The following is a 16397-nucleotide window of genomic DNA, read 5'->3' on the forward strand; positions in this document are numbered from 1 at the left end:
CATAAATTCGGTCACCTTTGTCTGCCATTCTTCCAGAGTAGGTAGTTCTTGCGTCTTCCAATACTTTGCTAAAAGAATTCTTGCCGCTGTAGTTGCATACATAAAGAATGTCCTATCCTTCTTTGGTACCAATTGGCCCACCATGCCCAAGAGAAAAGCTTCCGGTTTCTTTAAAAACGTCCACTTAAGGACTTTCTTAATTTCATTATAGATCATTTCCCAGTAGGCTTTAATCCTTGGGCAGGTCCACCAAAGGTGGTAGAAGGTTCCTTCCGACTCATTGCATTTCCAGCAATTGTTATTGGGCAAATGGTAAATCTTTGCAAGCTTGACTGGGGTCATGTACCATCTATATATCCAGTGAAACTCTTTTAACCTGGTCCCAAAAGCTCAGCTGAAACCTCTTTGGGGAAAGGGTTCTACAGCTGGGGCAAATCCACAGCAAAGGCCCTTAATCTCTGAAGGAGATCTTAATGACTGGGCAGGTCCATATTTTTTTACTCAAGTTTCTTAGATCCCGGCCTTCCTCCCATCTTGAGTTCAGGGTAGCTAGTAACCAATAAACAATCATGCAAAACAACACATAATATAAATCACAATATTGTAACAGTGACAACTAAGCAGCATAAAACATCAGTAAAACCACACCTGAAAATAGTATACAAGTGCCTCGCCAGTATAAAAATATATGTGCTACAGCCTGTAATGTGGAGCAGATAGTCCTTGATCTAATCTACTACCTACTGTGTTTTAGAAAAAAAACAGTATCCTGAATTGTACCTTAAACAAATGGGAGATCTGTTAACAGTGGTTAACATTGGTAAAATATATGTTCCATGTTGCTGGTTTCATTAAATAATCTTGGCGCCAGCCTTTTAGAACCCAAGGGCACATTTGGAAAACTAAGAATGTCAAACTGTCTGCCATCAGGTTAGTAGTGATTGGCGTTTGTGGTAGACAGCCAAAAGAAGACAGCAGAGGAAGAGGATCTAGGAAGACAAAAAATAATGGGAAGGCAGAGCGGCGCAATCCTCCTACAATCATTAGAGCAGCATATCTGGGGCATCCGTCCTCAGCTCTCTAAAGTTCCTGCCATGATAATTCTGCTCCTGCAAAATAAAGCCATTGAACTCCAGAAACTTCAGGAGCAGCAGGATGCCAGAGAATGTGAAGTGGCTGTCACCTGGTGCACCTCCACTGCCCATCATAGGGAATGCTTTGCAGGTGAAGACTAACAACCTGACTCAATACCTGGTTATGTTGTGCTACCCGCACCCCTCAAGCTCACCAATCAGTACCTTTTCCAAGAGGAAGGCAAAGCACCAGCCTCAAGTCCCGTCCCACCCCCCACCCCCCACCCCCGGTTTCCTAAGAAATATGCCACTGGGCCCATGTGTTCCCTGCTGAGTTCCCCAAGATATAAGAAAAAAGCCCAGCAAAATTTGTAAAATAAATGAAGATTGCCAGATCTGAGGAGAACTTTGCCCCTCCCAGAAATTCCAGATTTAGCTACTGTGCCTTGCACCAGTTGGCGTTTCTGTATAGTTTTCAAAGGTGTACAATTTACTGGCCAGTTACCCCTGCCCTGGTATGCATGTTCAAGAAGGGGTTGCAAATGGAACATCAATCTAGGTTCTTAATTTGAAAGAAAGGAGGGGCAGTTAGAAACCACTCTGTGCCCGTGTGAGCTCATGAGCACACAAAGAGATAAGTTACAGATAGGTAGCCGTGTTGGTCTGCCATGTGTATCTGAAGAAGTGTGCATGCACACGAAAGCTCATACCTAGAACTAACTCAGTTGGTCTTTAAGGTGCTACTGGAAGGAATTTTTTTAAAGAGATAAGTGTAGGAGAAGATGGTTTAAGGAGGAAGCCGCGTTTGGGAATAGTTACTTTATTGCTGCAACATTTTGAAGAGCAAGCTCCTTGGTGAGGTTCTTCTCAGCTGTGCGCAGCTGCGCCCTTTAATTAATTGAACATCTCACGAAATCAGCAACGCAACAAGCCAAGCCCAATGAAATAGAAACTTTTATTTTATTATTATTATTTTTCATTTTATTAATGAAATAGAATTTTTTTTATTTCATAAGCATTCATTCAGCGTTTGATTGTTAGAAAAGCCAGAAAACGGTTTACAAAATTATATATATAGCAGCAGTACGACTTACCTACACGGAAGAGCCTCGGCACCACCCCCTAGCGGTGTCATCAGGGCTACGGTTCCTGTGGTAGGAGGGCCCCTGCTTCGAGCCCCGCCCACACTCCCAGAAATCCCGCCTACCTGTGCTTTCAACGCCGCTCTGCGTCCATCCTTATTGGCTGACATGCCCCGTGACGTTGTAGTAGGCGGGGTGCGTGGCGGCGAGATCCGAAAGAAGTTTGTTTTGCGTCGCCGCCGCCGCTATTTTCCCGCGCGGGAGGGCCCAGCCAGCTACATAAAAAGCAAGGCGTCGTCTTTTGGTTCCGAAGGAGATGCCGAAGCGCTCCTGCCCGTTCGGGGACTCTTCCCCGGTGCAGCTGAAGACCCGCGTGAGGCTGAGGGAGCTGAGCCAGGGCGTCCAGGGCGAGCGCTACCGGCGCGAGGTCTTCGGTGAGGAGGAAGCGGCGGCGGCGGTTGGGCGCGAGGGAGGGTCTCGGAGCCGTGTTCTCGCGAGGACGAAACTTTGGTCAAGGACGCCGTTGCTTGACCAGTGTTTCACTCTCGCGAGAACTGAGTTCATACTCTCGCGAGAACTGGACGCTTCAGCGGGATGGGGGAAGGAGCAGAATGGAGCAAAAGCCCCTTTTAATCTGGAAGGGGGAGTTGTGTGAAGAGAGTCCTCCGTCTCCACATCTCCCAGCCTTTGCTAAGCACGCAGCTCAAGCCTGCCTGGTGCTTGTTTCCTCTGAAGGGAAAACACTCTGCACATGCCCAGGGGCAGTGGTTCTTTCCTGGAGGGCGTTGGTTGAAGAGATTCCCTCCCTCTCCTCTGCACCTCTCAGCCTTTCCCTGCTAAGCGCACAGCCTAACTAAGCCTGCCTGGTCTTTATTTCTGCTCATGTCCAGGGATCAGTGGGTTCTCTCTTGAAGCGGAGACACACCCCCCCCCCTTGCCCTGCCTCCCAGCTTGTCTCAGCATAGAGGTGCTTGACCTCGAACCTGCCTGCTTTTTCTTATGAAAGGACACGCCCAGGAATTAGTGGTAATAATAATAATAATAATAATAATAATAATAATTAATAATTTATAACCCGCCCTCCCCAGCCAAGGCCGGGTTCAGGGCGGCTAACAACCAATAATAAAAACGAGTTGAATGAATACAACTTAAATACAAGATTAAAATACAACATTAAAGCAATTAAAATGTAGCCTCATCACAGGAGGAGAAAGGAAAAAGAGGGGGAAGGAATCAAATTGACTCCAAGCCAAAGGCCAGGCGGAACAACTCTGTCTTACAGGCCCTGCGGAAAGAAATCAGATCCAGCAGGCCCCTGGTCTCATGAGGCAGAGCGTTCCACCAGGCCGGAGCCAGAGTTGAAAAGGCCCTGGCTCTGGTTGAGGCTAATCTAACTTCCTTAGGGCCCAGGACCTCTAGGGTGTTGCTATTTATGGACCTTAAGGTCCTCCGCGGGGCATACAGGGACAGGAGGTCCTGTAGGTACGAGGGTCAAAACCAGTACCTTGAACCTGACCCTGTACTCCACTGGGAGCCAGTGCAGCTGGAAAAGCACTGGGTGAATATGCTCCCATGGCAGAGACCCCGTGAGGAGCCTCGCTGCAGCATTCTGCACCTGCTGGAGTTTCTGGGACATCTTCAAGGGCAGCCCTGCATAGAGTGAATTACAGTAGTCAAGCCTGGAGGTGACCGTCACATGCATCACTGTGGCCAGGTCAGGGCGGGAAAGGTAAGGGATCAACTGCTTGAAGCAGCAACAGGTACAATTCAGTGATTTTTACACTCCAGACGTCTCTTAACTGCCTTCAACTCTTTAGGATAGGAATGGGCATCGTGTGATGAAACACATGGCAGACCAGCTTTGCTGTGTTTCGGAAGGGAGATTACGGATTCTGCTGCCTTACTGCTCTGGACTTCTACCCCAAAATCCTCCCTTGGGGGCACTAGTGCCTGGTAATGCAATTGTGCTGCTTGCCTTACATCTTATGTGGATGCTGAATCGGCTTCTGAAAACAGGGCCTTTTTACAAGAGGGAAATAGGATTAAAGTACTACTCAGCAAAGGGGCAGAGATATATATTTTCTCTCTTTAACCTGTCAAGCACAAGGAGTTGCTGGGGAGGCTGTGACAGTCTAGTTCCCCTTGCTTTGGAAACCATATGCAAATTGAAATGGATAGAAATAAACATTTCCGTAAAGCTCTGGTTGCCGCTCCACTTTGAAGTTAGGCTTGAAATGAGCATTCTATTTTAGCCAATAGAATAAGTTGTGTACTTGATTGCAAGTGTGTGTGTGTGTGTGTGTGTGTGGTGCCCAAGGTCCCCCCAAAGTGGGTGACTCCTGCTGCAGAGCCACTCTGCATTGCACTCTCTAACTTTAATCCTGGTTATATTCTGCAATGTGATTTTAAGATTTCCAGCTCCTTGCTAATTAATTTGGTTTGATCTCCATCGTACCTCACTTTCTTTTTATTTGCATGTTTATTCATGCGTCTTTATCTACATCGCACATTGGTGTGCTTTTGTGTGCGAAACCACACAGGTTTGCTTTTGTGCACATGAATGCATGGCCATGCATCTGGTAGAAGGTGCATATATCCTCCCGCCCTCCCTGTACACAAATATTCTGTCTTTGCCCCTCATTTTCACCCTACGCCGCATTTCCTATGCCCTAATTTTGCCACAGTGTTCTTTGTGCCACAACTAACACAGCTGCAGGGATCTGTGCAACATAAAAACCTTTAAATGTCAAAGCTGGTATATCTATTACACGTTTAAATCTAAGAATGCAATGCATGTTGGGAAATCAGGTTCTTATTACTGTATAAGCTGTTGCTTGGACATAAAAAAACAACCCTTGACTTTAAGTAACAACTGGTGGTAGTAAGAGTTTGTGGTATAATAAGTTGATAAAATACAAAGTGCAGATGAGTTGCATATGTTTGTTTTTGTTCCTGTGTGAGAGGAATCTTGGGTCAGTGCTTTATGCTGTGAGTAATGAGCAGTGACTGAAATGTGGACTGGTGTTCTCATAATGGGGGATTGAACTCTGATGGGGATATGGTATTGGGAAAATAGGGTCTGTTACTTGGGTTGTTGCCATCTGGGCAAGTTGTGAGCTACTTCACATTCTCGGAACCTAGCAAGGGATCTGTAGGTAGCATAAAGAATCAGCCTTCCTTTCCTCCTATGATGTGGTCATAGAATTTTAAAGTTAGAAGGGACCACAAGGGTCATGTAGTCCTGCCCCCTGCAATGCAAGACACTTTTGCTCAGTGTTGGACTTGAATTTACAACTCTGCAAGTGCTCCAATTGGAGAACAGCCTTTAATAATAATAATAATAATAATAATAATAATAATAATAATACCCTGCCCTCCCTGGCCAGAACCGTGCTCAGGGTGTCTAGCACCAATAAAATTTCAGTGAAAACATAATAAGAAAAAAGAAAAAGAACAATTTAAAATACAGGTTAAAATGCAATTGAAAACACAGCCTCATTTTAAAAGTCAAAACCATAAAGGGGAGGGAAACATAAGGGTCAGACTGAGTCCAAACCAAAGGCCAGGCAGAACAGCTCTGTCTTGCAGGCCCTGCAGAAAGATGTCAAGTCCTGTAGAGCCCTAGTCTCTTGTGACAGAGCATTCCACCAAGTTGGGGCCAGTACTGAAAAGGCCCTGGCCCTAGTTAAGACCAACCTAACCACCTTGTGACTTGGGACCTCAAAAATGTTGTCATTTGTGGACCTTAAGGTCCTCCGTGGGGCATACCAGGAGAGGCGGTCCCGTAGGTACGTGGGTCCTAGGCCGCATAGAGCTTTAAAGGTCAAAACCAAAGGTGTCATGGGCTTTGAAGACACTCAAACTCAGCACAAAAGGGAGAAACGTGCTAAGAGGAAGGCATACTTTGCAAACCCTCACCATGATCAACTCCCGCCCGGAAACCTATGTCCCCACTGTGGAAGAATGTGTGGATCCAGAATTTGCCTCCACGGTCACTTATGGACTCACTGCCAAAACCCTGCTTTGGAAGACAATCTTACTTGGCTACAAGTGGTCGCCAAAGAAGAATGCAGGACACTTTTGCCGAATGTTGGGATCAAACCTACGACCCTGTGATCAAGAGTCTCAATGCTCTCCTGACAGAACTAAAAACTGTTGCTGAATTGCTTTGGGGGGGGGGATGGAAATGTTTAAGAAATTTGGGAGAAGATCCTTACTGCTGGTAGTTACAGTGGTGCCCCACAAGACGAATGCCTCGCAAGACGGAAAACTCGCTAGACGAAAGAGTTTTCCGTTTTGGAGGTGCTTCACAAAACGAATTTCCTATGGGCTTGCTTCGCAAGACGAAAATGTCTTGCGAGTTCCTGCGGGTTTTTCCCCCTTTCTCCCCCCCTTTTTCTAAGCCGCTAAACCGCTAATAGCACTAATCCGCTAATCCGTCAATGGGCTTGCTTCGCAAGACAAAAAACCGCTAGACGAAGAGAATCGCGGAACGGATTCTTTTTGTCTTGCGAGGCACCACTGTATTACTTGCTTGGATTATCATCAGGCATGACTGTGACATCTAAGAACATGCCAGGTTCTGGATTCAGTCCTTGGTGTCTGGGCAACTCCCATAAACTTTGCTGAACTAGATGGGCAGCTTTGTTCTTTGCTTTCCTCTGAAATGGAAGTCCATTTCTGGGTAGGAGAGCATGTCATAATTTGATACAGCAGACTTCTTTCTTTCTTGGGGAAGATGGAGTGGAGTGGGAAACCAGTTTGAGATAGCTTTCCGTTACCATTCCCACCTTGTCCTTTTTTGCAGAGAAAACGAAACAGCTGCTCTTCAGGGGTGCCCAGGCCTACATGGACAACACATGGAATGGTAGCACGGTGGCAGCACAGTCTCCAGAGCTGCTTGCAAGCAGACCAGAAGCTTGCTCTCGGCTTAGTTGCAGCGGGCAAATGTTAATTGGGCAGGATGGAAAACTTCTACAGCCCTGTGCAAGAGAAACAGGTAAGTAAATTTAGCCGGCTGTCAAGTACCTGTGCAGCGGATTCTTTTTCTGTTTGCTTTTCTTCTATTGGTTTGCAATGTTAAGTTTGGTGTAACTGTGATATGCATGTGCAGTGGTACCTCGGGTTACATACGCTTCAGGTTACAGACTCCGCTAACCCAGAAATATTACCTCAGGTTAAGAACTTTGCTTCAGGATGAGAACAGAAATCGTGCTCCGGCGGCATGGCAGCAGCAGGAGGCCCCATTAGCTAAAGTGGTGCTTCAGGTTAAGAACAGTTTCAGGTTAAGTACGGACCTCTGGAATGAATTAAGTACTTAACCCGAGGTACCACTGTATAGAGCAATTGACTTGCTCCAGTTGGGCTTCTCTGAAGGGAGGAACTGTAAGCCTTGATATTTGTGTGGTGTAGGGAGCAAACTGAGGCTCACAGGGCATATTCAGGGGGTCTGCGGCATTTCTGTGAAGAACAGCAGGCACAATTCCTCCCTTCAGAGCAGCTCAATAGGATTCCATATGTACCATCTAGTTTAGATTTTGGCATCGCAGAACCTTGGACTTGATGATCCTCAGGGTCCCTTACAACTCTACAATTCTACGTAGATGGCTTGAAGATTGCCATCTGCTTTCTGAAATGGGTGCTTTTTCTGACACTTGATGCTGAAATCTATTCTAACATACAATCTGTATGTTTCTACACAGCTCTGCCGGAATGCCTTTCCACGGCCTGCTCCTCGTGCGTAAGAACAGTTGACGTCAAAGAAACTTGCTCTCAGTGCGATCGGCACATATGCCACAATTGCAGCAAACTCTGCAGCTGTTGCCATGTAGTTGCTTGCTCCTTGTGTTCTGTTACAGAGTAAGTGTCCGTGCGGACTAGGCATGAGTTAAAACTTCCTTCAGTTGGTTTGGGACACACTGCATGCTGAATGTAGCAAACTGGTTAGTAATAGCATTCCCCGCAAAATTGGTTTTTGACATATGCCAAAAGCTGTAAGGAAGCATTGGCCCATTGTGTCATAAATGCAGTGGCCTTTGAACCTTGGATTGTAGTTTGAACCTAGGTAATTAAGAAAATTGAGGAGAGGGAAAGGCAGTCTAGCTTAGCAGAACTCCCTGCAAATATTGGCATCAGAAATTTTCTCATGCCCTGGAGCAGGGCTGGAGAACCACTTGCAACCACCAGTGAGCCAAGTCCCCAGCCCTTCCAGGCTATTTTAACAGTGTGGCAAATCAAACTTGCGAGCAAAGGCACAGGCCGTTGCAAGCACTGACAACCAGCTGATTAGCACTGTGTGCAAAATCCACTTCTGCCAGGCAGCAAGCCTTTACCTGGCCCACAGGTAAAGGGCAAGAGATGGGCTTGGCTTTGGCATCAACAGCCTCGTGGGCCGAATAGGGAGGCTTCCCAGCCTGGGCTGCTTTGGGAGGAAAAGAATATACATAAATAAGCTCCCCTGCAGCCAACATGAAATTGAACCATGAGTAAGCATGAATGAGTTTGAATGATTTCCCCCCACCTCCAAATACCCACACACTATCTCTTCCTGCTGTTGCTGATCTCCCTGGAACTAAGCAGGGGAGGAGTGAAGCAGGCTTATGATGTTCCTATGAGTATCTACATACTTTGTTTAGCCATGCCTAGCCATTGTATGGCTTAGCATTGCATGAGAACTGTGCCATTGTTTAATTTGTTGCAGGAGTTCACGGTTACACCTGCCCACCTACATCTCTTAAAGCAGTTTCCCACCGTAGCTAAATACATCCTGCGTGTACAGGTTATTCTGGTGTGGGCCTCGATTTAATCCAGCAAGGCGATTCTTTGGTTTTTCGGCTTCCCCCACAGCTTAATTTATTCAGCCTCACGACTTCCTTGCATGTGGTAGAGGTGGAGCTGGTGTTCTCTTCCTAAACTGTACAGAACCGAAAGATGCACTGAATTGCCTGTTACCTTCTTTCTTCTAGGTCCAATGACGTTGGCGAGCGAATACTTTGCAATGGCTGCTCCATGTTTGAGGACTAAAATGCTTGAAATGACGAAGTTTTAAGGACATAATTATCTCCAGGATCTGTAAAGGAACTTGTTTGTTTAAATAGCCGGACAATTCCCGCCCCACCCTCCCGCCTTGCTACTGTGACGTTGTGGTGCCGCTTTATAAATAGTGTATATTTCTATAACTAATTTTAATAGAATAAACTTTTTATATTATCTCTCGTGAAGAGTGCATTTGGCTAGCCTTGCTGGCATCTGTTCTGATAAGGCGGAAGAGTTTTATTCAATTCCTTAGAAAAGCAACGTAATGGAAGGCTGAAACTCGAGGGAGAGCTCATTCTTCAGATGCCGAGTCTGGTTTGATCCGTTGCTTCTTTAGATAGGGCTGAGACAAATGGACAACTGTTGCCACACAGTGTAGACAAAAGTGAACTACAGGAGCCAGTAATGTGACTGAATAAAGCATCTTCCCGTGCCCCTAAACTTTGATGTGGTCAGAATTTGATTCAAACTATTCACTATAAAACCTCCCTTTTCGGTGGCTTGAATCATTTAAGCATCTCGTGTTTGCAACATCCAATACTACTTCTAAACAGACTGTCCAGATTCAGTTTGTTTGTCTCTACTCCCCAGTTCTTAAAAAACGCTTTGTTAGCAGTAAAGAAATGAGCCATCTAAATTGTTTTATATATATTTTTATAAACCTACTCATATTACTTAATTTAACTCTTCCTTCCAAGTAAGAGTGTTTGGGTATGCATGAAAAGCTGAAACAACCCTGCTCACATAACCTTCAAAGAGACTCAACCACAAACTTGTAGACTCTCCTGATACTACACTAAGTGGTCACGAGTCATATCATAAACGATGCCAAGTGGTTGTTCATGACACCAGCTGCATTACATAGGGAACAGGTAAGTAGGAAACTTTAGGTACTTTGAACTTTTAAAGATCAGTTTCACATTGGACACCCATCAGGAAAAAGTCATAGAATCATAGAATCATAGAGTTGAAAGAGACCACAAAGGCCATCGAGTCCAACCCCCTGCCAAGCAGGAAACACCATCAGAGCACTCCTGACATACGGTTGTCAAGCCTCTGCTTAAAGACCTCCAAAGAAGGAGACTCCACCACACTCCTTGGCAACAAATTCCACTGTCGAACAGCTCTTACTGTCAGGAAGTTCCTGCTAATGTTTAGGTGGAATCTTCTTTCTTGTAGTTTGGAACCATTGCTCCGTGTCCGCTTCTCTGGAGCAGCAGAAAACAACCTTTCTCCCTCCTCTATGTGACATCCTTTTATATATTTGAACATGGCTATCATATCACCCCTTAACCTCCTCTTCTCCAGGCTAAACATGCCCAGCTCCCTTAGCCATTTCTCGTAAGGCATCGTTTCCAGGCCTTTGACCATTTTGGTTGCCCTCCTCTGGACACGTTCCAGTTTGTCAGTGTCCTTCTTGAACTGTGGTGCCCAGAACTGGACACAGTACTCCAGGTGAGGTCTGACCAGAGCAGAATACAGTGGCACTATTACTTCCCTTGATCTAGATGCTATACTCCTATTGATGCAGCCCAGAATTGCATTGGCTTTTTTAGCTGCCACGTCACACTGTTGGCTCATGTCAAGTTTGTGGTCAACCAAGACTCCTAGATCCTTTTCACATGTACTGCTCTCAAGCCAGGTGTCACCCATCTTGTATTTGTGCCTCTCATTTTTTTTGCCCAAGTGCAATACTTTACATTTCTCCCTGTTAAAATTCATCTTGTTTCTTTTGGCCCAGTTCTCTAATCTGTGAAGGTCGTTTTGAAGTGTGATCCTGTCCTCTGGGGTGTTAGCCACCCCTCCCAGTTTGGTGTCATCTGCAAATTTGATCAGGATGCCCTTGAGTCCATCATCCAAGTCGTTGATAAAGATGTTGAATAAGACCGGGCCCAAGACAGAACCCTGTGGCACCCCACTAGTCACTCTTCTCCAGGATGAAGAGGAACCATTGATGAGCACCCTTGGGGTTTGGTCAGTCAGCCAGTTACAAATCCACAGAGTGGTAGCATAGTCAAGTCCGCATTTTACCAGCTTCTTTACAAGAATATCATGGGGCACCTTGTCAAATGCCTTGCTGAAATCAAGGTAGGCTACATCCACTGCGTTCCCTCCATCTACCAGGCTTGTAATTCTGTCAAAAAACGAGATCAGGTTAGTCTGACATGACTTATTTTTCAGAAATCCATGCTGACTATTGGTGATCACAGCATTCCTTTCTAGGTGCTCACAGACTGTTTGCTTAATGATCTGCTCCAGAATCTTCCCTGGTATTGATGTCAGACTGACTGGGCGGTAATTATTTGGGTCCTCTCTTTTCCCCTTTTTGAAAATAAGGACAACATTTGCCCTCCTCCAGTCTGCCGGGACTTCGCCTGTTCTCCAGGAATTCTCAAAGATGACTGCCAGTGGTTCTGAGATCACATCTGCTAGTTCTTTTAATACTCTTGGATGCAGTTCATCTGGCCCTGGAGACTTGACTACATCTAAACTAGCCAAGTATTCTTGTACTATCTCCTTAGTTATTCTGGGCTGTGTTTCCTCTGCTGAATCATTTGCTCCAAATTCTTCAGGCCGGGCATTGTTTTCTTTATTGGAGAAGACTGAGGCAAAGAAGGCATTGAGGAGTTCAGCCCTTTCTGTGTCCCCTGTTTGCATTTCACCATCTTCTCCTCTGAGTGACCCCACTGTTTCTTTGTTCTTTGTCGAGACAGAAAATGCTGAGGGAGAGCAAGTTATAGCAGGCTGCATTTTGGGATTGGTTAATTATCAGAGTATCTTTATTTTAAGCTAGAGCGGCCACATTTATGTCCAAGTAGTAAAAATCCACTGTTGTAAAGCAGGTTTTGGATCTGAAAGCTTGCCGTGTGTGTTTAAAAAACCCTATATGCTGCTCTCAGCCAGATTTTATTGCACAAGTGAACCCTTTGTAGCAGCTTTTTCTTTGGAGAGACTTCAGCCCCGTTTCCCCTGACCAGCTTTCCCCCTTCCAACCCTCCTCCTTTCACACTCACTCGCTTGAGCTCAGCAGCATGGCTTCTTGCGTATCTCTGTACCAAGCCTGATCAGTCTCCCAGTTGTGGGATCTTTGTGACAAAGACCTGCTAATGAGATGCTCCTTACAACACTTCCCATTTTGTATTTGCTGGAAATGAAGTTCTCATTATGGTCGAGCTCTCACCTCCCCCCCCCCCCCTTTTATGACAGGTATATATATTTTACTTATAATGTAAAATCAAACACACACCTCGGTCTGCTCCTTTTTCTACTGTACAGTGGTACCTCGGGTTACATATGCTTCAGGTTACATACGCTTCAGGTTACAGACTCCGCTAACCCAGAAATAGTGCTCCAGGTTAAGAACTTTGCTTCAGGATGAGAACAGAAATCGGGCTCTGGGAGCGCAGCAGCAGCAGGAGGCCCCATTAGCTAAAGTGGTGCTTCAGGTTAAGAACAGTTTCAGGTTAAGTACGGACCTCCGGAACGAATTAAGTACTTAACCCGAGGTACCACTGTAGTTTCTTGGCAACAGCTTGTGTGCCCCACCTTCTTATAGCAGGCTGATAATTCAGCCTTTAGCAAGGCTCTCCCCGATCCATTGCACAGCAGGCAGAGAGAAAAAGGTGCATCGAGTTTTGCTCTTTCAAAAGTCTGCATTGTTCCACCAAAGGCAAGGCCCAAGCTAACTTGTTAAAGCACATTTTATTGAAGTATTTTGAGGGAAACTTTCATATCATAAGTAAAAATACTAGAGTTGAATGTTGTAAAAAACAAACAAAAAAGAACACACAAAATGATGGGATTTCATGTAGAGGGAAAACTTGAGGGTACATTCCCTTTCAAATTAAAAAAAAAAAGGTGTTAAGGAACTGCAGTATATTCAATCAACTTTTTTGCACAGATAAGAGAACAGAAACAAAAGCATATCTAAAAAGAACATAAAGCCACAACTGAATAAACTCATTCGCGGCACAAGCGAGCGTTCAGAAATCCTGGCCCGTGTCAAAAGGCAAAGAGACAATTTAGTTACAAAAGTCCGGCAGATTCAAAATGAGGTGGCTTCTGTGAAAATGCAAAACGAAGTGATAATAAAGGGCAGGGCATGGGGGAAGAGAGAGCTCGCTTTTCAAACATGTGAAGTTTCACCCAATTTTTCTTTTTTTACACTCATCCGCAACTGCAAAAGGCAGAGCTTCCTCCTCACCAGGGACGGGGAACTTGCAGGCGCATGGATGTTGTTGGATCGCAATGCTCATCGGCCCCTGAGAGCGAGCACAGCAGTGCTCCAAAGGGCCACACATTCCCCACCCCTGGATCCAAGTGCTGGTGTTGCCACTGAGCTTTCCTCCCCACCCCCCTAAAAATAATCATTAAAAATGTACACTGAAGCGAGTGACGGAACACATGGATGTAGTAATATCAACGTGCATTTCACGTCCCCATTTTTAGAACTGCCTTTTATAAATATACGAACAAAGCTATGGCTTCGGTGCCTGAAATTTGACTTGTCAACTCGTTTGGCAAGGTGTTTCGTCGCTTAAGAATATTGTGCGGTTGCTGTCGGCATTCCCCCCCCCCTTTCCTTTTGTCATTTAATATACAGGCATGCCTGCCCACCCCTCTCTCTGCTGGTCAATTCTGCAACTAAGAAGCATTTGGGTTTGGGTGTTTTTCCCCAGTTGAAGTTGGTAAAACTGGCTCGTTTCTCCAAGGCACAACTAGTAGGAAACTGGGATGAGAATATAGTCTGGGAAGATGAGTGCAGAAAGACCCTTGTACGACTTCTGCTGGTTTCAATGTGGCCCATGGCAAGAGAAAATGCCCATTGATATCTGCTGGTATTCAGCAAGATTAAACCTAGATAAATACACTCAGATGGAATAATTAAAACTCACTGCCTTTAGTAGACTACCCCCCAGTGCACTGCAAAATATGGATAAAGTTCCATACAGCTCCATTTGATATGTAACTCTGCACTGTCTTTTAAGAAGGTGTGGTAGCATAACTATCGGTTCTGATTTTACCTCATTGAGGCCGTTAGTGCCATTCCTATAATTAGTATCTTAACTTTGCTGACATTTTTTTGTTTCATTTCTGTCCAAATAGCGGCTGAACCTATTGTTATCTCCAGAGTTTGTTCCGGCTATTTTTGCATTGTTGCTTGTATTGCACTACCTAAATCTGTCTCTCATCCTAAATATATCTAATTATTCAGAGTGCAGGTTCACTACTTACATAATGAAATGGTATGCAATAAATAAAAAAAAAGAGGTTTTCTCAAATGGTCACTGCTGCTAGGTTGAAAACCTTAAACTTCTTTTTTAACTTTTTAATAAAGTTTTCCACAAAAAAAACCCGAAACCAAATAATAATGGAAAATCTGAAACTGCTAGAAAGAAAACAGTTTTGGTGCATATTCTTAAAAACCAAAAAAGGTCGTTTTTCAGAAGAAAAAGCCTTTTTCTTACATTTTTAATTGCGCTCTATGAGTGGATCCTTTGTCTTCCTTCCTCAAAATTGCTTCAGAGATTCCGATTCAAAAATGCATCAGGATTGTTTTAAATACACAACCTGTGAGGCTTCCTACAAATTCAACTAAACTGTAGTACAAACATAGTTTGCAAATCATGTATCGTAGAGAGATCTCTAGTGTCCGTCGAAATTATAAGTCCCCAAAATGCAGTCTGATTGGTTCCTGTGAATTGATAAATGAAACACTAAGCCGTTCCGCTGGCCGAGTAAGAGAACTGAGGGAAATGCGGTCGTCGCTCGCTATCGACGTAATCCATATTGTCATCTGGAAGCAGAAAGAAAGCATTCTGTTAATCTGCCGAGATACCAATGCGTGCAATGCTTCACAAGCAAGGCTTTAAAGACTTCAGGCTTGTCGGGTCTACTTTGTTTTAGTTTGTTTTGGTTACCCAAGACGTACTAACTAGAGCTAGATGCAAAAAGATGTGTTGTGTTACAATTAAAAAACAGGGTCCTCTGAGCATATTCTGAGCTGGGAATCATTGAACTAAACTGAGCTCACAGTCCTTTCACACAGGAGTTAGCTCCGGGTTAGGGGCTTTATGCAGAAAAGTCCCAGGTCCAATCTGTGCCATACTCAGGAGAGACCCCTTGCCTGAAAGCTGAGAGAGATGCTTCTATTCAGTGTACACAACACTGAGGAAGATGGACCAATGTTTTGACTTGGTCCAAGGCAGCCTCCTATGTTCCTAACCTTTCTTTACCTTAGTAGCCTAATAAAGTTGCAAAAAGGAGTTTTGTGGTTGCAATTGTTAGGATTCAGAAACACTTGTCCGTCTACTTCGAACATCCCAGTGATCTCCAAGTAGCTCTTGCTCTATTTTGTGTCCACTCCTAGTTTACCGGGTAACTTCAAAACACACACTGTGGCTCCCTGTCTCAAGAAGCTAAGTCTACACAGGTTGTCTAGCCAACGAAGGGGAAAGAGAGAGGCAAGAATAATGGAAGGAATGGGGAACTGGGGACCCTCCCAGGGCACTTCCATCATCCATGGCTCTTGGCCATGCTGGCTGGAGCAGATGGGAGTTGGGAACAGGCAGGTGAAGCCAAACAAAGTCTCAAGAAGGGAGCCTGCAGAACGACTTTCAACCAGCCCAGCATTCCTGTTTGGACTTCGTAAAACCAGAGGTTCAAGCAGGAGCTGGTTGAAAAACCTTTATTTTTGTTGGGGATTTCCTTCCTGAATCAGGCCTGCTTAGCTAAGGAGGCGGGGGTTAAATCATGGCTGACTTGGTCGGGGAAAGATGTGCATAATTTAGCATCCTCCTCTCCTCCAGTTGACATCTGAACACTCTCAACCACTGGGCTGATGTTGAGCCCTCATGGACCCCCTGGTGGGCTGAAATTGGCCTACAAGCCAGAGGTTCCCAACCCTTTCGATAAAACTACAGAGAACTAGATTTAAGTCTTTGCTTTCTGGGAGATACCGGCTGAATCCTTGTCAGTGCAGGCAATCCTTTCATTAAGACAAACCTGATGATATAGAGTGATGTAAGTCTTTATACTGACAACCGCAGCAGTTTTTACCTTGATCAGGAGGGGTGATAGTGATCATCTGTGCTGTGAATTCTTCATCAAAGTAGCGCGTGTCCGTTTCAGATGTCACTTGCGGTTTAAATGGTGGTATGAGCTGGAAGAAAGGAAGAGGGAAAAAACCATCAAAATTTACCACCCT

At 45.0% G+C, this 16397-nt stretch overlaps 2 protein-coding genes and 1 long non-coding RNA gene across 4 annotated transcripts in view; 1 reads left to right on the top strand and 2 right to left on the bottom strand.

The window, feature by feature from the left end:
- The window catches only part of LOC309345425, a 469580-nt gene extending 467121 nt beyond the window's left edge, over positions 1-2459 (bottom strand). For both annotated transcript variants that reach the window (XR_014158230.1, XR_014158231.1), the window contains exon 1: positions 2281-2459. This is a non-coding gene — a long non-coding RNA (uncharacterized lncRNA). The remainder of the gene's footprint in view (positions 1-2280) is intronic.
- An 11-nt stretch (positions 2460-2470) lies between these two features.
- Positions 2471-9631, top strand: SIVA1 (SIVA1 apoptosis inducing factor). Its single transcript, XM_081866772.1, has 4 exons — positions 2471-2589; positions 6963-7154; positions 7858-8014; positions 9121-9631. Exons 1-4 carry the CDS (start codon positions 2472-2474, stop codon positions 9176-9178), a joined length of 525 nt encoding a protein of 174 aa, XP_081722898.1. The 5' UTR covers position 2471; the 3' UTR covers positions 9179-9631.
- A 3242-nt stretch (positions 9632-12873) lies between these two features.
- Positions 12874-16397, bottom strand: part of AKT1 (AKT serine/threonine kinase 1) — a 120226-nt gene continuing 116702 nt past the window's right edge. The window contains exons 13-14 of the mRNA XM_081863148.1: positions 16250-16352; positions 12874-14987 (exon numbers count right to left, since the gene is read on the bottom strand). Of these exons, the coding sequence (XP_081719274.1) occupies positions 14908-14987; positions 16250-16352 (183 nt within the window). The 3' untranslated portion in view covers positions 12874-14907. The remainder of the gene's footprint in view (positions 14988-16249; positions 16353-16397) is intronic.

This window comes from Podarcis erhardii (genome assembly GCF_964252035.2).
Source record: "Podarcis erhardii genome assembly, chromosome: 1".
Taxonomy (NCBI): domain Eukaryota; kingdom Metazoa; phylum Chordata; class Lepidosauria; order Squamata; family Lacertidae; genus Podarcis; species Podarcis erhardii.

Excerpts from the sequence above, each read along its gene's own strand:
- SIVA1 (XM_081866772.1), top strand. The coding sequence starts at position 2,472 with ATGCCGAAGCGCTCCTGCCCGTTCGGGGACTCTTCCCCGGTGCAGCTG. Across the intron at positions 2,590-6,962 it reads CTACCGGCGCGAGGTCTTCG|AGAAAACGAAACAGCTGCTC; the intron begins GTGAGGAGGAAG and ends CCTTTTTTGCAG. Across the intron at positions 7,155-7,857 it reads GCCCTGTGCAAGAGAAACAG|CTCTGCCGGAATGCCTTTCC; the intron begins GTAAGTAAATTT and ends GTTTCTACACAG.